The 25,120-nt window shown below is 45.0% G+C and overlaps 1 protein-coding gene across 2 annotated transcripts in view; it reads left to right on the forward strand.

The window, feature by feature from the left end:
* Window positions 1-25,120, forward strand: part of TRIM37 (tripartite motif containing 37) — a 1,276,082-nt gene that overhangs the window by 110,700 nt on the left and 1,140,262 nt on the right. For both annotated transcript variants that reach the window (XM_078679853.1, XM_078679852.1), the window contains exons 3-4: window positions 15,301-15,341; window positions 17,001-17,117. In XM_078679853.1, the coding sequence (XP_078535979.1) occupies window positions 15,301-15,341; window positions 17,001-17,117 (158 nt within the window). The remainder of the gene's footprint in view (window positions 1-15,300; window positions 15,342-17,000; window positions 17,118-25,120) is intronic.

Raw genomic sequence — 25,120 nt, forward strand, 5'->3', positions numbered from 1 at the left:
CAAGATTGGGGAGGTATGGGTAAAGGAAGCACTTATTCGGCAAGACCTCTGTAGTGCCACAGCTAGAATCTCCTAAGCGGAATCCCGTTTATCTACAGTTGAAGAAGAGGTCTCTGCAATAAAACATCAAGTTTCAAAGCTGCTATCTCACATGGCTGATCTGCACAGGTGAGTGGAAGATGCTGAAAACCGGTTGTGCTGGAACAACCTCAGTCTGGTGGGTGTCAGAACCCACCCAGGTGTCGGATTTCATTGAAACTTGGATCAAGTCGTGGATGCCGGCCGTACTCCTCTCCACATGGTTCGTGGTGGAGAGGGCACACTGCCACCACAGGCCCATTGTAGTGCGCATCCTTAACTTCAAGGACAGAGACGCTATTTTCCAGCAGGCACGCTTGCAATCCACTCTTTTACAGAGGATCCAAAGTTATGAGACTATACTAGAAAAGTTCAGGCTCAACGAAGATCCTACACAGCAGTTAAACTGAAGTTGTGAGCCCTCAATCTCTCATATAGACTCCTGTTCCCAGCCCGTCTCATGGTTATCCATAACAACAAGACAAATTTCTTCGGCTCCCTGGAGGCGGCATGGACAGGGGCCACAAAGGAACGCCCCCTCGCTAGGAGCAAAGCAGCAGCCCCCTCTCCGGCACAACTGCCCTCAAATCATGCAGCCGAAAGAGCGGCAAAACCACAGCTGTGGCTCACCCGGTCCCGGCGAAGTTGAAAAAAACAATGGAGGAAGTCCTTTTCACCATAAGGAACCTTGAGAAGTGCCTCCGGCTCGCTTCTCTAGAGGCAAGAGCACGCGCCTCCTTGTGGGAGCGAGACCCGATCAACAACCCCAGTGATGGAGGGAATCGGAGACTCTGACCTGTCTCGCAGTCCAGTAATATGAATATTGGACCCTGATGCTGTTGGTGTGGATTCAAACCAAGCGTGACGGCCACAGACACTTCCGGACTTCCGACTGAATATAAATCCTAATAAGTGGAGGGGTCCACCACTCTGCCGTCAAAGTGCATGTCCGCCCTTATTCTTGTTTATATTGTTCAGGCGGCAGATGCTTCCAGGGAAAGAGAAAGGGGGATGACAGTTGGGGGTTTTGTTTTCTGGTTCCTGTTCCACTCCCATCAGCTACTTAAGACACACAAAACGAGTCACCTCCGTTGCCATCAAACTGATGTTTTATCAGGGATACACCCATTCGTTGCACTCATAGACCCTACATACAAACGGCCCTGGCACCCCCAGTGCCGTCAAATATAGCCCCTTCAAAGACAACACCCAGCCTTGATCTGGAGCCCATACGTATTCTCTCCTGGATCTTCAATGGTTTTCTGGACAAGGTGAAACGTACTTCAGTCTTGAAGTTCTCAACCCGCTTCCTCCATCCTTATGCTAAAGAAACCCATTTACAAGGTAAACACTGTCCATTTCTAGCCCTGCTTTGATAGGGTATATCAAACAGGCTTCACGCAGGGGTCACGAGGAGTAGCAGTCCTTCTCTGCCACTCCTTTCCCTTCGTAGTTGTATAAGAAACCCACGACCCTCAGGGAAGGTTCTTGGCTATTACTGGGACGTGCAATTAATCTGATCACGGCCTACATACTCCCTGCAACTCTGGCTTCTGTCAACCCTACTCCTGTCTCTCCCCAAGGGAGTGACGGTGCTTACAGGAGACTTTAACGCAGTCATGACTCTAGACTGGGACGCCAATGGCACCCTCTCCTCACATCTGAGTTCGAATGCCAAGAAACGTACAGACTGGACCACACAGTGAGATTATGCAATGTCTGGAGAGTATGGAACTCTCGTCTCTGCCAATACACACACATACCTCTGCCCATCCTACTAGTGCACACATTGATTATTTGTTTATGCCCGCTCTGGACTGTCGAATGGTCGCAAACATACACACACTTGTTCAGGGAATCTCGGACCATACACCCCTACTCCTGGATCTCGGAGGGCCAACAGGCGTGTTACCCCCATGTGGTGATTTAACGCCTGCTTCCTGCAACAGAAAGAATACAAAAAAGCAATTGGGAGTGAGTTGGAAAGATACTTCCAAACTAACGAGGGGTCGGTCACTTCCAGGGCATGTTATGAGCGGCTGGCAAAGCGACAATCGGAGGCTTCGCCAAACAGTATGTCAAACGGACATATTAATCCCGAGATGAACGCCTCTCCAGTTGGAGGCCCGCGCAGTAGCCGATGCAGACCCCGAGCGACACACTCCATCACTTGACCTAATACTTGAAGAAATTTGTAACATCTCCTTGGACTCGGCCTCCTCCAATGCCCTTGTTTATGGATGGGGTGACTGAGTAAATCCTGAAATACTAGATGGAGGTGGCAACACCCAGCGTACCTCTGAGGCCATTGCCCAGACATTCGCATCCTACTACAACCGTCTCTACTCCAGACCACGGGGCCTGAACTCAGAAACCGGCACCGCCTTTTAAAGGGATGTGTCGCTCCTGTGGCTACCAGAGGAAGAGAGTCAAACGCTTGACCCGCCACTCTCACGGGAGGAGATAAATCGGGCCTTGTCGGCATTAGCTACAGGCAAGACCCCAGGCCTAGATGGATACCTTGCGGAATATTACCTGGCATTCAGGGAGATCCTTGTACCACAGGTTGAGGCGATATACCCTGAAGCAATAAAAGGACCTTCCTGTGAGACATAGATATGGTTACATTTCTAGTCATCCCTAAAACCGACCCCCTAACTTGTGCTCGGATTGTCGTCCGATATCTTTGATCAATACCGAAGTCAAACTATACGCCACAGTTATGGCTAATAGTCTTAAGAGTCATCACAACCCTCATACACCCCGGGCAGTGTGGATTTCTGCCCGCCAAAGTACGAGGCATTGCCTGAGATGCCTGCACGTGGTGCTGCCCCACCATCCTCTCCTATCCCCGTATCTGACCCTACTGTTGGTCGATTTTGAAAAGGCCTTCGACACGGTGGACTGGTGCTATCTGAAGGTTGTGCTAGCTCATGCAGGATTTGACCCATATTTTAGAGAACTAGTAAAAGTACTCCACTTCAACCCTTCAGCTCTAGTGCTGTCAAAACTGAGTCCTATAGGATGAATTCAGCATTGGTCCGGGGACGAGACAGGGCTGCACCCTCTTCCTCCCTGCTCCCTGCTTGTTGCCCGCGCCATAGAACCATTAACCCGACTCATCAGGCACGATGCCCAAATCAGAGGTTGGCAGTGGCATGGGTCCCATGCTCAGCGTATTGCCCTATATGCGGACTATGTGCTCTTATTCATGGCTAACCCAGCTCGCTCAGGCCCCCGTTGCCTACAAATCCTGAGGCTCTTTGGAGAGGCTTCCGGTCTGAAGCTCAATCCAGCCAAATCCATACTGGTTCCACTGCATCGCTCCCAGGAGTGTGTGGTGTGGCAAACGAACATTCTGATCAGACAGCTTAACTTCTGTTACCTGGGGATCTGTGTGACACTCCATCCGGAACTTACCTGACAAAATGATACTACACTGGAGATGACCAACTTCTTCCTCTACTACATAGCTGTTTGCTTACTGGTAATTTATGATTGGTTTTCCAGGGGGTGGTCGGACCCAGCCTACCAGCTAGAGCTTGAGATAATGGGATTCTCGCAGGCCCAAGCGATGTTGCACGGTACACCGGTTCCCCACAACATACAGAGCGTAACCAGGTCAGTCTTCCTTGGGTGGCGATCCACGCTTTGGCATACCCATTTGGAAGCCAGAATCACACTGCAAACACGCTTGTGGCAGTGCACATGGTTGAGGGAAGTGGCAAGTCTAAAGGGGTTCCAAAAGTGGTACCTCATTGGTATTACCCAAGTAGGCAACGTATGTAAAGGAGGTCAATTTGGTGCATTTCAAGACCTGCAGGGCATACACTCCCTCAGCAACACACAATTTTATAAATACCTTCAACTCTGACACGTCCTCGCTATACATAACCCCAGTGGTGCAACTTTGCCTGAGTTTAGTCCCTTAGAAGCCAAACTTCTTATGGGAGACTTGGGTAAGGGTGGTGTCCCTCACATTTATAACATTAGCTAATAATTCCCCTGCCGCCTTAGACCACCCGAGAGCTCGATGGGAGAGATGGATGGGGCCAATGGAAGATGAGGACTGGAGAGACACTATTGTGGCCCCCTGAGTAATCACTATCTCAGCCCGGCTGAGACTGGTCCAAGTCTACTATCTCCACTGTGCATACCTCACCCCCATCAGGCTATACCCAGCTGGACGTCTCCCAACCTCAAGATGTGCATGATGTACAGAAGAGTCCGCGGACTCCTATCACATGACCTGGTCTTGTTCTGTCATATCGAGATACTGGGCAGAGGTAGTGGACGAATTGGGTGGGGTCCTGGGGTGGGAGGTTCCACTCACTCCCCAAGTATTACTATTCCTGGAGGGTATTGGGGCCACAAGTGGACAGAACATTTCTGGACACAGCCACAATGGTGGCCAAGAGAGACATGGCGATCAAATGGAAAGACCCAAACCCCCCTACCATTACCTAATGGGGGAGAGGACTGGACTGGTGTGCCACACAAGAACAGCCGATGTATGAGGCCAGGGGGTTGCCCATCCAAATATAAACATGAGCGGGGTAAATGGATGGTATTAGTGGAAGGACAAAGTGGGGAAGGCGGGAGGAATGGCATTCTTGATACTATGATACTACTGCAACTGTATAAGGTTCCAGAGATTTTGTATGGGAGGTCAGCCCGGCAATGTAAAGGTACTAGACAACAATGGGAGATGATCGGGTTTCTTGAGCTGTCGTGTCTATTGTTTGAAAGTCAAATAAAATGGAGTATAAAAAAAACAACCTGTTGGGTGTTCATATGTAATTGGCATTTCAATTGAAGATGTGTTGTCTGTGATGACAGTACACTACCATACAATGCATACTCCACGTTACCCCACTCCCCTCTGCACCACTCTATGCCTCTGCACCACTTCACACCACTCCACACTGCGTCACAGCACTCTTCCACTCGACTCCTCTCTACTTCACTCTAGGCCAATGAACTCTACCCCACACTACTCTACTAGGTACCACTACACTACTCCACTGTGCCACTCTGCGCTCTATGCTACTGCATTCTACCCCAATGTACTCTACACCAATCTGCTCTGCACCAAATCACTCTATGCCACTATACTCTACATCACTACCCTCTATGGCAATCTATTCTACTCTGTACCACTGCACTCTGCGCCCCTCTTTTCTACTCTGCACTGCTGTACTCCACGCCACTCTACTGTACGCCACTGTCCTCTACTCTGTGCCATTGCACATTGTCATTGCACTCTACGCCAGTACACTTCAACAATGCTCTCTCTGCCACTCTACTTTATGCCACTCTGCGCCACTGCTCTCTACGCCACTCTAATCTACTCTGCCCCACTGCATTCTTTGACTCTGTTCTAGTGCACTTTATGCCACTTCACTCTGCTCTGAAACAATCTTTTTTGCCATTACACTCTACGCCTCCCTACACCACTCAACTCTGCCAGTGCACTCTATCCCACTCTAATTTGTACCATTGTAGTCTTCGCCACTGCACTCTACATCACTCTCCAACACTGCACTCTATGCCACTACTCTATACTACTCCACTCTACACCACTCCACTTAACTCTACTCTGAAACAATCTACTCTACATCACTGTACTCCATGCCAGTGCACTTCACGCCACTGCACTCCGCTCCACTCCACGCTTCTGCAGTCAACCCTGTTCAACTCTACTCGTCGCCACTCTACGCCACTGCACTCAATGCCACTACACTCTTCCACAGAACCCTACCCTGCCCCTCTGTACTCTACCGTGCATCACTCAACGTCGCTCTCCTCTGAAACAATCTCCACTATGCCACTGCACTCTATGCCACTCTACGCCAATTCACTCTACACCGCTTTACATAAACCCAATGCACCCTACTCCACTTTACCTATGCCAACTACTTTGTACCACTGCACCTTATGCCACTATACTCTACCACATTTTACTCTATGCCACTGCATTGTATGCAACTGCACGCTACACCACTACACCATTGCGCTCTACTTCACTGCAGTCTACGCCACTCTCTTCTCCTCTGTACCACTGTACTCTACGAGTCACTGTTCTCTGCACCACTCTACTCCTCTCTACTTTGCATGACTGCACTCTTTCTACATGTAACAACAACAGAAATCCGTGGGTCTGCAAAAATATATGTATGTGTATTCCAGAATTGAGAACAAAAACAGTTACACCAAAGGAGTCGAGACAAAACTAATGAAAATTCCACTAAGAGAAATAGATTCCCATCAGTCATTGAAGTGATGTTTGTCATCATATGGGAAACTACTCTGTACCTCCTAGTTGTTAAAAAGAAGGTACTCACAGATATATGAATAAAATCTGTGAATGAAGCATGATGTCGGGCTTGTGATTGTGCAGTGTGGTGGTAAGTGATTAAAGTTGATTAACAAAAGGGAAAATATATTTATTGTGTATCCTTTGGTATAAAATAATTAAACATAAAAAAGTGCATGAACGCCCTTAATAGATGTGTGGGCGCACTGTTATTGCGGTCGACATGTTTCAGCCAATCCAATAAGGCTTTCTTCAGGACCAGTTTTAAACTACTGCACATATAGTGAATAGTGGAAGAATAAAAATAGTTTAGAAAATAGATACAACCTTATACCTGTACACAGCTATTATTTGGCGACTAGGCATAGGTGTCACACTCCTGTAAAAATAAAAACATTATTGAAAACAATGTATTCATGGTGCAAACAGCCAAAATGTCTCAACAGTGGAAAACACATATATGTCACATTCATGTAGATATGTGCTCAAATAAAGTCAAAAAAATTGTTGACTTCCGATCAAGAAAAGGCGTTTGACCTTACCTGTTGTGAATCGGGAAGATACTCACCGCTCGTGGCAACCGCTCAGGGCGTGAGGCAACGCTCTGCAGAAAAGAGGGGGACAAGTTATAGTGACCCATCCTATTATAAAAAACTGATATATTGCATGACAACCAAAAAATCGAATCATGTAATATCAGATAGAAAAGAGATTAGAAGTAAGGAAGAAGTTGCTAGAAAGCATTATAACACAATGGCAGATGAACAGAAAGTATTCAAAAAGTAAAGAAAATTGCTCCAGTACATAGGACAATACATTAAAACCACTGGCAAAGAGACGGTGGTGGAGTAATTGTCTGTCAACAAGCATATGGGAGGCGAGAGCGCAGCGGTTCTTACCTACTCCGTCGCTACCCCGGACCGGAACCTGAGAGTCACCGGCGGTGACGTTCTGTCCGGGGTAGCGGTTTAAATACCGTCTGCAAAGTGATGCAACTCATTGCAGCTGTGGAAGTTTGACCATGCTGCGGTCACATGGAATAGAGCCCGCCAATGGAAGCTCGCACACCATGAAGAACTCTACGCCAATGCACTCTATGCCACTCTACTGCACTCTACACCACTACACTCTACGTTGCTGCACCACTCTACTCTACGCCAATGCACTCTACATACCTCTACTATGCTTCACTCTACGTCACTCTACTCTGCAACACTGCTCTCTGCCAGTGAACTCTATGCCTACTCTACATTGCTCCACTCTGTGCCACTGTATTCTATGCCAATCCACTCTTCTCTGAAACAATCTAACCTTTGCCCACTGTATTACACTCTATTCCACTCTGCACCAATTTACTGGATGCCATTTGACACTACCCAACTCAATTTTATACTGCTGCACTCTACGCCACTGCACTCTACACCAGTGCTGTCTGCACCACTGCTCTCTCCACCACTTTACTCAAAACCAGTACTCTACACCACTGCACTCTATAACAGTTCACTCTGCACCCCTTCACTGTACGCCAAAATACTCTACAACAGTGCACTCTACACCATTGCACTCTGTCACTTTACTCTGCTACTGCACTCTAAGGCACTCTACACAGCAGCACTGAACTCTCTGCAACTCTGCTCTATTCTGCACCACTTTACTGCACTCCACGCCACTCTAATCTGCTGTGCACTACTGCACTCTGACTCTGCACTCTACACCACTCCAGTCTAGGACACTCCACTCTGCACCACACCGCTCCACTCTGCACAAATGCACTCTATGCCACTACTTTATACCACTCTACACTGCACCACTCCACTCTACACTGCACCACTCCACTCCACACTGCACCACTCCACTCTATATAATTTTACTCTACTCTGAAGCAATCGACTCTACGCCACTCCACACCACTGTAATCAATGCTGTGCCACTGTACACCACTACGCTCTACCCTCCACCACTATCCTGTACTGTACTCAACCCTACACCACTCTACTCTGAAACAATTACTCTATGCCACTGCACTCTACACTCTGCCACTGTACTCTAAAACACTGCACCCTATGCCACTGCACCTACTCTACTTTGTACTATTGCACTTTACATCGCTATACAACGTTCTACTCTGTCATTGCACTCTATGCCACTCTAGTCTAGGACCCTGCACTCTGACTTTGCATGACTTCACTCTATTCCACTGCACTCTACTGAGCACCGCTAAACTCTATGCCACTCTACTGCACTCCTCACCACTCTACTCTACACCTCTGCACTCTACTCTACACCTCTGCACTCTACCCTACACCTCTGCACTCTACCCTGCACCACTATACACCACTCTACTCTGCGCCACTCTACTCTGCGCCACTCTACTCTGCGCCACTCTACTCTGCGCCACTCTACTCTGCGCCACTCTACTCTGCGCCACTCTACTCTGCGCCACTCTACTCTGCGCCACTCTACTCTGCGCCACTCTACTCTGCGCCACTCTACTCTGCGCCACTCTACTCTGCGCCACTCTACTCTGCGCCACTCTACTCTGCGCCACTCTACTCTGCGCCACTCTACTCTGCGCCACTCTACTCTGCGCCACTCTACTCTGCGCCACTCTACTCTGCGCCACTCTACTCTGCGCCACTCCACTCTGCGCCACTCCACTCTGCGCCACTCCACTCTGCGCCACTCCACTCTACTCTGCTCTTGCCACTCTGCTCTTGCCACTCTGCTCTTGCCACTCTGCGCTACTCTACTCTGCACCACTTGGCGTCACTCCACTCTGCGCCACTTGGCGTCCCTCCACTCTGCGCTACTTGGCGTCCCTCCACTCTGCGCTACTTGGCATCACTCCACTTTATGCCACTTGGCATCACTCCACGCCTCTCTTTGCCACTGCACTCTACTCCACGCCTCTCTTTGCCACTGCACTCTACTCCACGCCACTCTTTGCCACTGCACTCTACTCCACGCCACTCTTTGCCACTGCACTCTACTCCAGTCTACTCCGCGATGCATTAAACTGTGCTCCACTGACACTCTGGTCCATTCTTTGCCACTAGTCCACTCTAAAACGCTGTACGAAACTCCTTCTATGCCACTTTCACTTTACTCCACTCTATTCTATGACACACACCTCCACTCTGACAATCTACTTTGCTGTACGCCACTACACAACACTCTACTCCCCTCAACACCTTCTACGCCACACCACGATGCTCTATGCTACTCCACTTCACAACACTCTTCTCAACATTGACACTGTGCTCCACTCTATACCACTTAACTCTACACCCTTCCACTCTACAACACTCAACTCCCTCCACGACACATCCCAACACTGTATGCTACTTCATGACACTCCACTCCACTCTACTCCACTTTACAACACTTTACTCTACCCTACTAACTTTTAGCTATGCTGGACCGCAGCCACTCTGGTGTACAACATTTGTAAAACATATTGGCAAAACCAATAGCTCTTTCATAGGCGAGACCTATTGGCGTTTACAACGCTGTCTAAAACATTTTGTTTAGTATTATTGTTTGTTAAGCACCCAGAAGAAATTATATTGATAAACCAATCTTTTTCTTCTCCTAAGTCAGGGCCTGATTTGTATATTTCATGCTGTGAATTGTTAGCAACAAGCATGCACAATTTACAGCATCAGATAGAATATACCACTAACTTATAAATAAGATTGAGTGTTTTACTAATAACTTTACATGTATGTGTTTAACAATGTTAAGTTTTGCAATTTTTTTTAAAGAAAATGCCTTAATAGCACAAACATTTATACCATACCTAACTCTGCATGCCAACCTAACATACCTACCATGCCTAACCTGTCATACAGACCCCACCTACCTACGGTTCCAATCTATTATACTAAACATAACCTACTATACCGGCCAGACCAAATCTATCATATGTAATCTACCTACCATATCTAACCATATCTAACCTAACACACTTTCCTAACATACATACTATGTTTAATGTACTTACCATACCTAACCGACCTCCACATCTGAGATTCGTGTATCTTACTTTTGCCATGAGATTGCTATTTAGTGAAAATAGCGTTAAGTTATGCTGTGGGACCTCCAGTAACGTCTGAAGAGACCACACAGCCTGCTGCAAAAGTACTTGTGTCTAGCTTGAGGGACCTCTAGTATTGGCCTAAGATACGGCAGGAACTTGCGAACACCAGTGCTTCTTTAAAAACAAGCATTTGCAATGCAATAGGTCTCGTATTAGGAACGTTTGAGCTATTGGTCTTGTAAATGACACATTTTTTATTTAGGTTTTGTTTTTGAAAATAGCGAAATTAATAGCTTTGTCATTTACCATGCCAATATTTATAACTTTCGCAAATGTGACACCTGTAGCATTTGTAATGCAATATGTGTTGTATTTACGTGACTTACATGTATTGATATTACAAATAACAATGGTTTTTAATTTTTTTTAATAATTAATACTTAAATAAAAGTTATTGTAATTTATAATGGCAATAGCTTAAACTTTTGTAAATAGCATTTGTGAAGATTATGTTAAGTGTATTTTAGTGTGACGAAAATCCAAGAACATATGTCAAATATTAACATCTTTTTGTTACATTTGTAATAAAGCTTGAAACATTGAGATAACCTATTTGAACCAGTTGTTGTTGAATGGTTGCACAGATTGATGCTGTGGTGGAGCTCAGTGATGTTGTGGCGCCACTGAGTGATGCTGTGGTGGTACTGAGTTATGCTGTATGCTATGCTATGTTTTGTTTTGATATCCTATGTTTTGTTTTGTTATGCTATGCTATGCTGTTTTGTTATGCTATGCTATGTTTTGTTATGCTATGCTATGAAGTTTTGTTATGCTATGCTATGCTTTGTTATGCTATGTTTTGCTCTGCTATGTTTTGTTGTGTTTTATTATGCTATGCTGTGTTTTGCTATGCTATGCTTTGTTATGCTATGCTATGTTTTGTTGTGTTGGTATGCTATGCTGTGTTTTGCTATGCTATTATGTTTTGTTATGTTTTGTTCAGCCATGCTATGTTTTGTTTTGTTAAGCTATGCTGTTTTGTTGTGTTTTGTTATGCTATGTTTTGTTATGTTATGCTATGTTTTGTTATGTTATGCTATGTTTTGTTATGTTATGCTATGTTTTGTTATGTTATGCTATGTTTTGTTATGCTATGTTTTGTTTTGCTATCCTATGCTTTGTTTTGTTATGCTATCCTATGCTTTGTTTTGCTATCCTATGCTTTGTTTTGTTATGCTATGTTTTGTTGTGTTTTGTTATGCTATGCTATGTTTTGTTGTGTTTTGCTAGGCTATGTTTTGCTAGGCTATGTTTTGTTATGCTATGTTTTGTTATGCTATGCTATGTTTTGCTCTGCTATGCTTTGTTATGCTATGTTTTGTTATGCTATGCTATGCTTTGTTGTGTTTTATTATGCTATGCTTTGTTTTGCTATGCTATGTTTTGTTTTGCTATGCTATGTTTTGCTGTGTTTGGTATGCTATGCTGTGTTTTGCTATGCTATTATATGTTTTGTTAAGCCATGCTATGTTTTGTTATGTTTTGTTAAGCCATGCTATGTTTTGTTGTGTTTTGTTAAGCTATGCTGTTTTGTTGTGTTTTGTTATGCTATGTGTTGTTGTGTTTTGTTATGCTAGGTTTTGCTATGTTATGCTATGTTTTGTTATGCTATGTTTTGTTATGCTATGTTTTGTTATGCTATGTTTTGTTATGCTATGTTTTGTTATGCTATGTTTTGTTATGCTATGTTTTGTTATGCTATGTTTTGTTATGCTATGCTATGTTTTGTTATGCTATGCTATGTTTTGTTATGCTATGCTTTGTTTTGTTATGCTTTGTTTTGTTATGCTATGCTTTGTTGTGTTTTGCTATGCTGTTTTTTTATGCTATGCTGTTTTGCTCTGCTATGCTCTGCTATGTTTTGTTGTGTTTTATTATGCTATATGTTTTGTTATGCTATGTTTTGTTATGCTATGTTTTGCTATGCTAAGCTTTGTTTTGTTATGCTATGTTGTGTTGTGTTTTGTTATGCTATGCTATGTTGTGTTTTGTTATGCTATGCTAAGCTTTGTTTTGTTATGCTATGTTGTGTTTTGTTATGCTATGCTATGTTGTGTTTTGTTATGCTATGCTATGTTTTGCTATGCTATATTTTGTTATTTATGCTATGTTTTGTTATGCTATGGTTTGTTGTGTTTTGCTATGTTTTGTTATGCTATGTTTTGTTATGCTATATTTTGTTATGTATGCTATGTTTTGTTATGCTATGGTTTGTTGTGTTTTGCTATGTTTTGTTATGCTATGTTTTGTTATGCTATGCTTTGTTATACTTTGCTATGGTTTGTTTTGCTATGCTTTGTTTTGATATGCTATCCTATACTTTGTTTTGTTATGCTCTGCTATGCTTTGTTTTGTTATGCTATGTTTTGTTATGCTATGCTGGTGAGGGTGAGTGAGGGTGGGTGAGGGTGGGTGGGTGGGTGAGTTTGAGTGAGGGTGAGTGTGTTAGAGCGAAGGTGAGGGTGAGAGGTTGTGTATCCTATGCTTTTTTTGTTATGCCATGCTATGTTTTGTTATGCTATGCTGATGAGGGTGTATGAGGGTGAGTGAGTGAGGGTGAGTGAGGGTGTGTGAGGGTGAGGGTGAGAGGGTTGGGAGGGTGAGGGTGTGAGGGGGGTGAGGGTGAGGGGGTGTGAGGGTGAGGGGGGGTGAGGGTGAGGGGGGGTGAGGGTGAGGGGGTGTGAGGGTGAGGGTGAGGGGTGTGTGAGGGGGGGTGTGAGGGTGAGGGGGGTGTAAGGGGGTGTGTGAGGGGGTGTGGGTGTGTGTGGGGGTGTGAGGGTGAGGGGGCTGTGAAGGTGAGGGGGTGTGAGGGTGAGAGGGTGTGTGGGGGGAAACCTGCATGTGGTCACACTACGGAAGGAAAAACAATATTCTAAGAGGAAATTAAGCCACTGGGATCGATATGGAATCCCAGGGTGACCATTACATCTCTTTAGGCACATCCGCTTCTATCCGCTGTGACTGGGTTCTGTTATCCGGAAATCGACGCGCATTTGTTTGCCAGTTGGCCTGGCTGTGTTTCGCGTGTTTGCACTTTTGATCTGCCACACAAAAAAAGTCCCGATGGAAAAGATCGTGTTTTGTCCGCTTCAGCTTTCACACGTGTTTGTGTGTTCACGTTTGAAAGTATGTCCTTGATTGTCTCAAATAAACCGGTGGCCTCTGAGATCACCGGTTTGTCATTGCACAGAATTAATTCCGTGAAAGTTGCCGCTATTCACAGAGTCAGTGGGGGCGCCTGGACTGCGGCTTATGTACCTGGTAATGCTGAGGAGACGTTAATGCGAAGGGGGAGGGGGGAGCGCCCGGCAGCCGACATGATGCGCTTCAACTGAAATTGGTATGGAAAAACAATCTACAATGATATTCTTTTGAATTACTGACGTGGAGAAAGAGTAGTTACCACATGACATGTTGGAGAGTTGGTAGTGATGGTACAGGTTGACCTGCGGAGTGCCGCGCTTCAAGAGCCTGGTGGGGGTGGCGGGGGAGCGAGCGAGTGGGAGGGAACAAGCATATGGTGATGGGGTGTGAGGCCGGCCGAGCGCACGCTGGAGGAGCCTTTGAAGTCATGGGGAGGGAAGCCTGTGGGAGGCTGATGCAGGGGGGATTAGAAATGCGAGTCACTATGGTGAATGATTGTGACTCAGGACACTTTTGCGAGATGTACTGGAGGTTACTTTTTTATGTGAGCTTTTATGTGAGCTTGCGGGTAAGGGGAATGTACTAAGAAATGTACGTAGTGAAACCCTTCGGGTAATGTTCGCGCTATAGAAAATCGCATTAAATAAAATACAAAATAAATAAAGTAAAATAAATAAATAAAAATTAAAGAAAATTCTGAACTGTAAAAAGATATCGAATTTCCCCGGTCAAGGAGTGAGTGTAAGTTCCACTCCAGGATTTGTTTCTGCACGATGGGACTTACGCTTCAAGAAGTTAAAGAAACAAGCAGCAATATCGACAGGTGGTTGGGTCAGGGTGAAAGGTTAAGGGTAGGGAGAGACGGCACAGGCTGGACAGGCTGTGATCTGGACGCTTTAATGTGGTGTGCGAGGCGGGCAGAAAGGACGGCCGTGGGAAGTGAGAGGAGAAGTATGGAGAGTGGTGCAGACGGGGGGCGTGGAGCAAACCCTTTGAAGAGCGTTTGGCTGCCAGGGGGGTGGAGAAGCAGATTGCCTTCAAGGCAGGAGGCAGGCAGAAGGCTCGGGCAAGCGCGTGCACGAGAGCACATGCACTCGTCAAAATACGGATCGTAAAAAGTCAGCTTTGTGGATGGGTGGCATTAGGTCTCTCTACGAGACCTAATAAGGAGAACTTTCGTCTTTTCCAATGCTTATTCTTCTCTGAGGTTCACACTTTATTTATTTTTGGTAAATCTTTGCAATCATGAGTCATGAAAGTGCCGTGTTCAAATAAACCTAAATGCACGAGGCATTGGTAAACAGGGCAGCATTAGTAAACCAGTATTGTATTCTGTCTTGTTAAGGGTAATTACATTTTACAGATCTATTCAGAAGTTTATTTACTTCCGTGAGGATGTCTTTTGGGATTTAGTCAACATTCTAAATGTTTTTGTTTTGTTGTTCATCGAATGCTGAGCTAAGTGACTAAAATGACTTGTATATGCCTACAGTGACGGCGGTTAACATTTTCAAGGATTTTCTCTCTGCCAATATGCAATGTCTGCCTAACTTGTTTAGTATATATATATTTTTTATGGATTGGCCTTATAGATATTCGTGTGTGTGTGTTTTAATAGGAAAGGTGTTAATGAACTTCTTTGTTTTTTATTTTTGACCTTTAGCGTTGGCTGACAGAACAGCGAGCTCAGTGCCCTCACTGCAGGTAAGACTGCTGCAATTTTTGCAGTATGATTTTGTTTAAATCATAGAGATGTATGATGTGTCTATTCTGACATAAATTACGTTTCTTAACCACTTGATGGATGAATGAAAGGCCTTGAGCCTGATTTGAAAATGTATTTTTTGCCATAAGCTTATGTTTATGGCCGAAAATACTCTAGGTTTCCTGTGAGGCATAATTTCCATGAATTTATACTACTGCGAATTTCTCTTCCATGAGTGCATAGAACTTCTTGATAGAAAATCTAATGCTAGGGTTTAGTAATGGTCATTTACAATGCATGATTAGCCTTGTAGGTTTCTGAACACCCAGAAACATGTACCTTTGTGTGCATTCACAAACTGAAATCTGGCTTTTTCCACCTTGGAAATGGTCGAAGATTTACTGACTCAAGCTGGGACTGGAGCAAGTCCAAGAAGGAAAGGGTAACCTAAACTTTTATGGGGTGTAAAGGGTTTTTCTGCAGCAAAATATATAATCCCCAAGAAAGGTAAAACAAAAAAAAGAGAAAAAGTGTGCTTTTTCTTATTCGGCTTCTCTTGGGACCGATATGACTTTCCAGTGGTATTGGTAAATCTACTTTGTTAATCTTCCAAAAGTGTAAAAGTACATTCTGTTGGCGTCGTAGAGCTTCGCTGTACATTTACACTTCTTTTTTAAACGAGCACATTATTATTAACGAGAGCTCTCGTATGGCACTTAGTTATTTGTGATTGGGGGTGTTCGTAAGTTTTTTTTTGTTTTTTCGAATTGAATTTTTCAAATGTGGTCATCTATTGATGGAAAACACAATTTGATGATCTAGTTACATTTTATGTTTCTGTTTTTTTGTTGTTGTTGCAGTCAGTAGGTGCTGTTTTAATTTGTCTTCTGTTGAAAATGTGTTCGAGGAGCATGTCTCCATTGTGCCTATATAATATATCTGTATTATCCATAGTCCTTCTGACGTAAAGTAGCAGGTATTAGTCAGTCTGTCAAACCTGAAATATACGTTTTGCATCTATTTCCCAAAAGACTCACCTTTAGGTGTGGTGACTAGCTGCTGGGCCCTATCCTAATACCTGTGCATGAGGCATTGAATGAGCATGGGAAATCAGGCGGTAAATTATGGTACTATGCTGTGTTTCACCACTGCATCTGACCTCTGCTTATAACCCCCTTGTCTTATTGCTGAAAATCTCTTAGCAAGAAACCTATCTTTCTTGAAGTAACCTTTGATCTGTTTTTGTTTTTTACTGTATACTTATTAGCTTATCGTTGACTGTATCGTAGCCTTTTGACTCTGTACAGCGCTCTATTGCCTTTGCTTGGTCGCACTATACCAATGCTGCATAGATCATCCATCCATCCATCTTGAGTTGAAGCAATATTTTGTTTTATTTCTTTGTCCTGCTGAAAATGTCAGTAAATCCAGAGTATAGTAGACAAATAATTAGAAGAGGATTGTGATAAACATTCTTCAAAAAACACCTTGAGAAGGAATTGGGTTAATGCCAAGACCTGGCTCCCCTGGTGAAGATTACATTTTACATGTAGTGTTCCCGATCGTTTTTTTCCCATGCCACTTGCCTATTCAATACCATTATTATGAACAAATACATTGCATGCTTACCTTTTGATGTGAATCTTCATATTTTACAGAGCACCCTTGCAGCTGAGAGAGTTGGTCAACTGTCGGTGGGCAGAAGAGGTCACGCAACAGCTTGATACCCTACAGCTATGTAATCTCACTAAACATGAAGAAAATGAGAAGGACAAGTATGTTGATAGGCTTCCTATTCATCGTTTGTGCCTAGCATTTTCTATTTGGCCTTATACTGTAGTTTTATAGCTGATCTCCTGTCTCATCACATGGGTTGATGCATCTTTTTTGTACTTTCCTTAGTTTACCAGTAGAGTGGATTATACGTCTGATTAAATAATAATTTTAACTGGAGCTGGTATAAAATAAACGCCTCCCTCACCTGACATCTTAGCTCACCTTTCTTAGTATTCCTTTTGCACAACTGTTCTGTAATTGTTACTGTAATGTTGCAGGTTGGTGTTAATCATATGTGACCTTTTGATGATGGGCAGGACCTGGAAATCTGAATGAGTTAAGCAAATCCAATTTTTTTTTATAGGCGTTCATTAACTAAACCTAACGAACAACCCTAGAGAACAGCAAGCCATCTGCTTATCTAGCAATCTAATTATCCACATATGTTCGGTTCTCTGTAATATAGCTGTGCAGTGCTAATGAGAATAAAAGGAAGATGGAAGTATTTTTGTCCACACAAAACTGCTATCAGGGGCAGTCCTCTGCTGACAAAATGGCTTAACATGGCAATCAGCCTGCATTTCTTCAGAAGCTCCACAGGATATATTGCACTGCTTACTGAAATGAGAGACATGATAGTTACTCTGTATGGTAAGATTGACTCTGGGACATAGAATTAGACTAACGCAGAAGCATTTAGATTCGGTGACTGGAAGACTTGCTGACATGAAAGGCAAAGTGAGTGATGCGGAGGACACTTTGAATACTTTAATAGGGAAAGTGCAGGCACAACCTCACGGGCTCAAAATGTCCCATGCCAGGATTGACGACTAAGAGGAATAATATCTGAATCTTGTGTCCAGGCATTTTGGAATGATACCCATTGGAACTCTTTTTCGAAAATTTGATTTATTAGGGATCTGTCTATGGCAACCCTGTTTGATATTTGCCGAGAAGAAATGGATAACAGGTCTCTTAATTCCAGACCTAGACCTGGAGTTAACCCCTGGCCCAGTCTTGCTAATGTCCTGAACTACAGAGACTGGGACTCCATTTTGAGGGCTGCTAGAGAATGGGGGCAGTGGGGTCGGGGGTGGGGGTGTTAGTATGAAAGCATAGAGTGAGCATGTAACCAGCCTTCACAATGGTAATGCTGAATGCGTTTTAACACTTTGGCCCTTTAAAGGTGGTACAGTAAACTAAAGGTGTGAGATATGCTATGCAGTATCAGGCGAAGCTCGATATTGTGAAGGATAAATGTAACTTTAGGAAAAATAATTCGGACCTCTCCTTCGCAGAAATGCTCAACAGACACTGCATTTTCTGCAAAAGCTACTTCGAGGGCTGTTTCATGGGTCTGGGGCTGTTCCAGGTGTGTCGAGCCGCTGACACCATACTGAAGAACACTCTCCTACTGGTGGCTGACTCTTTGATTTATAACACTTAATGGGACAGCCTGGTTGTTATTAAAGTCGGCCTTCATTGCCTATTTCATATACTAAAATGACCCTTTATTTTGTGGTTTTGTTGTGCACATTTGTGATGCTTTCCCCTCTGTGACCCTCTTGAGGCAGGGGGATAATTGCTTCTTGTTGGGGGTAGTCTGGAGCTGCATCCTGTGTGGCCCTTAAGGTGGAATATGGGACCTATGTGTGTGTGCTTTTGGCTGGTGGGGCTTGACACTTCACAGTTCAGCCAGGGTCCTGGGGTTTGGAATCTGCTCTTCTGGTGTTTTGGCTGTTGCTTTCGCCCCAGCTGCCAGTTCTACCCTGGTATTTTCCAGTGCGCAGCCCAAAGAGGGTCGTATAGTGGGCCAGAGTACATGGCATGGCCCGCTCACATGTCAAGCCATGCTTGGTTCCTGCAGGGACGTCCGAGGACAATGATGTCATGATTGCTTGTCGCCTGTGCAGTGTGTAAAGGAGGAGTCATGAGTTCAAGCAGCCTCCGCATCATTAAAAGCGAGGTTGTCATAGTGGGAAACCGCCTGTGTGTTTACACGTGATAGTGCCCATGGATAGCCGTTTACGAGCTAGCTGCTTTGTGCATAAGCATGGTATTGAGGTAAATGCCTGGACCATCCAGGAGGTGAATGTTCCTGGAGCGGTGCCAATCATTCAGATTTCAGATACTATCAGTGATCCCCTGAGAACTTGATATCTGAGATTGATAGTTGTGAAACGGCATGTAAATAGCACTTAAAATTATCATTATACTTTCTGTTCTCCCTGGTAGTTTGGCAAAGACATTTTATGCTTTCCTTAGCCAAGTCATTGGCTAGTAAAACAAGCATTTGCAATGCAATAGGTCTTGCATTTACGCGAGTTTAAGCTATTTGCATTGTAAATGACAATGCCTTTTATTTGTTTAAAAAACAAAAATAAAAGGCATTGTCATTCGCAATGTCAATAGCTCAAACTCGCATAAATGAGACCTATTGCATTGCAAATGCTTGTTTATGTGGCCAATGTTGAACGAAAAGTTGAAAAGAAAAAAGGTTCAGCGATGCAGCGTTAATTCCGACTTAAGCGAAAGAACCTCACTAGGTCCGTCTCTGAGGAAGAGTACCATTCACACAGGTTTAAAGAGGGCGTCAGGTGAACTCTTGCTGCAACTGTAGAGCAGGCATTGTTGCTCTGGCTGTAAGATTAAAGGTAAAATAGCAGTTTTATTTCTCATTAATGGCAACGGTTATGAAATACCGTTTGAGCACTTTGTACCACCCCTACATGTTCCATAGCAACAAGAATGGACGGTCCTAAACAATTCCCGACAAAGGGCTATACCAGTTCACATGTACAGGGGGGTGGTAAGACGAGTGACATACCTCCCACTAAGGCCATAACATGGTTATGATTAGCACGTAAAAGGGAAAAAATATGTGTTAACGCAATAAAACTGGCGACATGACCCTTTCCACTAAAGGTGTGGCACACTATCCATGTGGCATTGAGCGTCTGCCTTTTTTTCTTACCCCACACCCTAATACACCGTTCCCGGAAGAGCTCCAGATTCAAGAAGGGTTGAAACCACCCACAGGCTAAAATGGGGGGACTGTATATCTAGAGTTTTATTTTTATCTCGCTAAAGAACCGTCAGGCTGTAAGGCTGGTTTGTATAGAAGTTCATAGGCGTTACATCTGACGCTGTTCTAGAACGCTGTATGTGACGCACAGATTTCCCATGACAAATTGATTGGCTGCCAGCGGTTCACAACAGGACTGAAGCTGTCATAAGAGATGCCAGTTTACTAGTACAGTCGCCGGACTATGGGTTCTATCGTAGGTAGTGATGCATAACCTGCCAATTGCACCTTTTAAATGCAAGCGAGAACCACCCTCTTCCTCATAACGTGTATCTGTTGCAATCACTAATTTGCCTCTTACTAATTTTCTGGATCATCTTTATAAGCTAAGCTGTTTTTTGTTTAAGGGACTCCTCTATGATTTCAAGAAAGATATTTTGAAAAAACCACACGTAAACCCCCTTTAGTTTCCTGTAAGAATCACCACTGAGCTCCTCTTTAAGTCTTAGCTGATGGTTTCATTTTACGGATTACGAAGTACCACTGTTGTTTAATAAATATCACATCCAGTTTATTTATCACCCGTTCCTCCGCCTTTTTCGGAATCTACATTTCGCTTTCATGATTATAGAGAAGCAACGTACCTCAGAACTGTGTTGAGTTAGCTAGCTTTTGTTCCACAAATATTGTACTGCACTGCCGTGTGAGGACAGCGTTACCCTTCTCTTGGTTTTACTATATCACTTTCCATTCATCACTGTGAACGCTGGGAGTAAAGAAAGTGAAAGCGCGCCATGCACGCGTTCTGCTAAGACGCTGTAATTACACGAAACGCCCGGGGAACTCTGCAGAATGCAATGCAAAGCAGCGCGCCGTGCTCTTACAACATACACGCGCATATCTCCTGTCCGAGCGCGTGCACATGCCCTGTCCAGGCAGGCACGCCGAACGAAGACAGGGAGGGTACAAAACATGCTTCCCTCCCAATAAAAAGCACGCATTTGAAAACCGCACCAATAAGAAGCATGGGTGGAGCTTCCACCCTCGCTTTGCAGGCTAAAGCCACGACAAAAGATCTGGCCAAGAGCTAGCAGCACATGCGATGCGTCGCTAGGCGAGACCTAAAAAGCAACTATCTTTTTGAAATGAAGGCCTGAAGTTTTCTTTACTTTTGTATATGTTAGTATTCCTGTGGGGCAGGATAAGTTGTAGGCATTAAGTGAAATGTGGGAGGAGGGTTTTGTGGTGGCAGTAGGCCCTCTAACGATGTAAAGGCTCTCCTAGCTTGCTCATCACAGGGCTTTGATGTGGAACACTTCCAGAGTCGTTAACCTCAGAAGGGTGGGATATAATCGCTAGTTGGGGGTCGGTCTTTGTAGGTGTTGAGGGGTTGGGGTAAGTTACTTTGGTTTCAAGATGACCTGCATTGTATAAACACAACTTGTGAGATATTGTAGTTGGAACATTGGGGTGTTGTGGATAGTGAAATAGTCAAAGATGGATTTCTTCTGGAATTTAGGTTGAATAATGGCATTTATAATAATGGTAATGTCTTGGAATTTTAGGGGTCTCAACAACTCCTGTAAATCCAGAAGTGTAATCTCGTATGCTAATGTGCATACCGTCAACAGTTTAATGATACAGGAGACACATTTAGCCTAGCACGGTGTGGATCTGGCGACATGCGGGGTTCATACATGTTTCACTTTCTGTGCAGTTTGTATTCAAGGAACACATCAATTCTTATGATAGTAAGTTTGGCTTTAGAATGGTCCTCCCTGGTGAGGGCGTGGGTAGCGGGAGAGGGTAGACCTGTGCATGGAGCTATCACTCTTTTGGGTTGCAGCAATATATTTGTTAACTGTAATGCCCCAAATACTTTTACTCTCCAATAGCTAGATAAAAAGGTGAACTGCTTACATCAATATCAGGGGGTTTATGTAATCCTGCAGAGGTGATTTTAAATACTATATTTGGTATCCCTCCCAAGAACATTGAAGTGACTAGGCAAGATAATTTCCAATTACAACTTGATAGATGGCTGTCACCATGATTTTTTTTGTATACAAAATGTATTCATTTCCTTCAGATGCAAATACATCTACAATCATACTGTAGAATACACTTAGGATTACATTCTTTAACACCACATATGTTCTGTCATAAACGCAATCCGTTCAACCTCAATGAGGCCCTCATCGCCATCCACAGTCTCGGAGCTGTCTGTCCAGCCAATATTGCTAGGATGATGCGACCTCCTATACCAGTTAGGTTGTCCAAACTTTGCCGCTCCAGGTTTGACCATAGTCCGGTTCACCCCGACATTCCATGAGTTAACTTTAAAACCACTCCTTCCTCAAGCCCTACCCACCCTCCTCCCCATCAGACATGTCGCTCTACCCCGCACCTCTCAATGTCTCACCTCATTCACTCCTGCAGTCCAATCGGACACATCATGTCAGAAAAGAAAGCTTCCGCTTAGAGGGATGCTCTCCTGCCAATCTCACTACTCCGCCTCCACACCCCCGTTCACCGAAGGCACTGTTCCAAGTCACAGGTACGGGTCCCCCCTTTGTATAAGGTCAGTCACTGCCGTCAGTCGGGCTCTTGAGCAAGTCCAGCATCGCTACCCATGCCCTGGCCGCTTTCAACAATTTGACATTATTGGTTCTTTGAGCCATTTGTAGTCTGAAAATCCCCTCAGTCAGCCCACTTTATAAATTCCCTCAGCCAACCTGATGCACTAGGTGTAGTGACCGCCTTCCAATGGCTAGTAATCTCTCTTTTAGCTAGGACTAATCCTAAATCCATAAATTTACTGGTGACCTTATTGCGGGCAGTGTGGGGGAACCAGTGTAACAGGCAAAAACCCCGGGTCTGCTGAATCTCCCTGTCTGTTACCTCATGTAGTCTGGTCATGACCTCTCCCCAAAACCCGTGTAACAGTGGACATTCCCAGAGCATGTGAACAAATGTGACATTTTCTAGATTGCACCGCGGGCAGGCTGTGTGGGATCCGAAAAACTCGTTAATTTTGTGAGGGGTGAGGTACGCTCAATGGAACACATAAAACTGTATTTGTTGAAATCTTGCATTTCTAGAGCATTTCCATGCCCGCTCCATCAACATTTCCCATGGCTCTTCCTCTATAGGTGTTCCCAGGTCCACTTCCCATTTAATGGGCAGCCGCTCTAAAGAAGTTTTGAACCCCTGCGTAATCCGCCTATACAGACAGGTAACCGCATTGACCTTAGCCGCTGAAGACACCACGTATTGACAGGGGAGAAAGTTCTGTGGTTCCGCCATCCCTTTCTTCCAATGTTTACGAATTGCTGCCGTCAATGCCACGTGTAAGAGAAAGTCTTGTCTGGGTATTCCATAAGTCCTTTAAAGGGTAGAAGCGCACCATCTTCATAAAGGTCCCCAATATTGGAGATCCCCAGGTCTTCCCAATCCCGCAACCTCCGCCAATCACCTCCATGCGGCAACACCTGACAGCCATAATGGAATCTCACATGCATACGAGGGCCTCGCCTTATTTCTCCTAGTGGCGCGAGTACAGCATTGACGCACCACCAACAGGTCCCTCTGAACCTCCCCCTCACGCACCGGCAGCTGGAGGAGAGTTCGAGAGAGCTGGCGGAGGCCCAGGTCCATATCACCTTGGTCCTCATCTACTCGCAGCCTCCCTGCCATCCACTGCGTGAACCATTGAAATTGGGCCGCTTGATAATATGCCTCAAAATCAAGGGCTGCCAACCCTCCCTCCTGCCTAGGACGCATCATAGTGTTCAGCGCCACTCTACGCCTCCCAGAGCCCCATAGAAAACCCGTTACCATGGTGTTTAGTTGGGTAAAATATTTCCCAGGTATCAATATTGGCAGTGAGCCAAAATAGTAAAGTAGGCGGGGCAGGGTTACCATCTTTAGCAACGAACAAGCCCCTGTAATACTGCCCCGATCGTGCATGGACAGCCAGTGGTTCCATTGCCAGAGCGAACAGGAGGGGAGACAACGGGCAACCCTTCCATGTCCTCCTGCCCATACCGCAGGCCTCTGAAATCACGCCTCCCGTTCGAACCCTGGCAGTTGAGCGGTTATATAGAGTCTGCGTCCAAGCCACAAATTCCTCGCCCAGTCCAAATGCCCGCAGGACCCTTAACAAATATGGCCACTCGAGACTATCAAAGGCCTTTTCAATATCAATCGATAGTATGCACGCCTCTCCCTCCTCACCATAGCCGTATTCCGGGAAGGAATAAACCCAGCCTGGTCCCCATGCACAAGTGCAGTCATATGGACCATCAATTGACTGGCCAAAATACTACCCAAGATCTTATAATCAAGGTTAAGCATCGCAAGAGGGCGATCGGCAGTGCGATCTCACGTTGGTTTATCCAGCTTGAGGAGCAGAATAATTACTGCTTCTCTAGTTGAGCTAGGCAAGTATACATCTTGCTTTGATCGGTTGTAGAGGGCTAACAACTGGGGGCCCAACAAATCCACATACGTGGCATAGAACTCAACCGGCAGCCCATTGGTGCCAGGGGTTTTGTTCCGGGCCATATGCTTAATGGCTCCTCTGATCTCTCCCAGCTCCACTGCTTGACCAAGGACCTCTGCATCCTCCGCCTCGACCTGCGGCAGTTCAATGTCCAGCAATCCCCCCTCGTGTAGAACTCTGGGGTCTAGCCGACTATGGGACAGCGTAGTGTAGTATGCCAGAAACTTCGTGTTGATAGCCTGTTGCCCATAATATGTTGTCACCCTCGCCTCGCAGCTCTAGAATCGATGTCCCCCTGCACGCCGGGTTGGCCAGCCAAGCCAATTGTGCCCCAGATTTGTCCCTCTCTGCGTGTGCCCGTGCTATGGATGCCCAATTGTCAAAACACCTTAACCGCTCTACCTGCGCCGCCATCTCCTCCCTGGCTGCCACAAGATCTCCCTGTCTATCCTCGCGTCCGGGTCTTTCCCTTT

Source organism: Lissotriton helveticus, chromosome 3_1 (assembly GCF_964261635.1).
Source record: "Lissotriton helveticus chromosome 3_1, aLisHel1.1, whole genome shotgun sequence".
Taxonomy (NCBI): domain Eukaryota; kingdom Metazoa; phylum Chordata; class Amphibia; order Caudata; family Salamandridae; genus Lissotriton; species Lissotriton helveticus.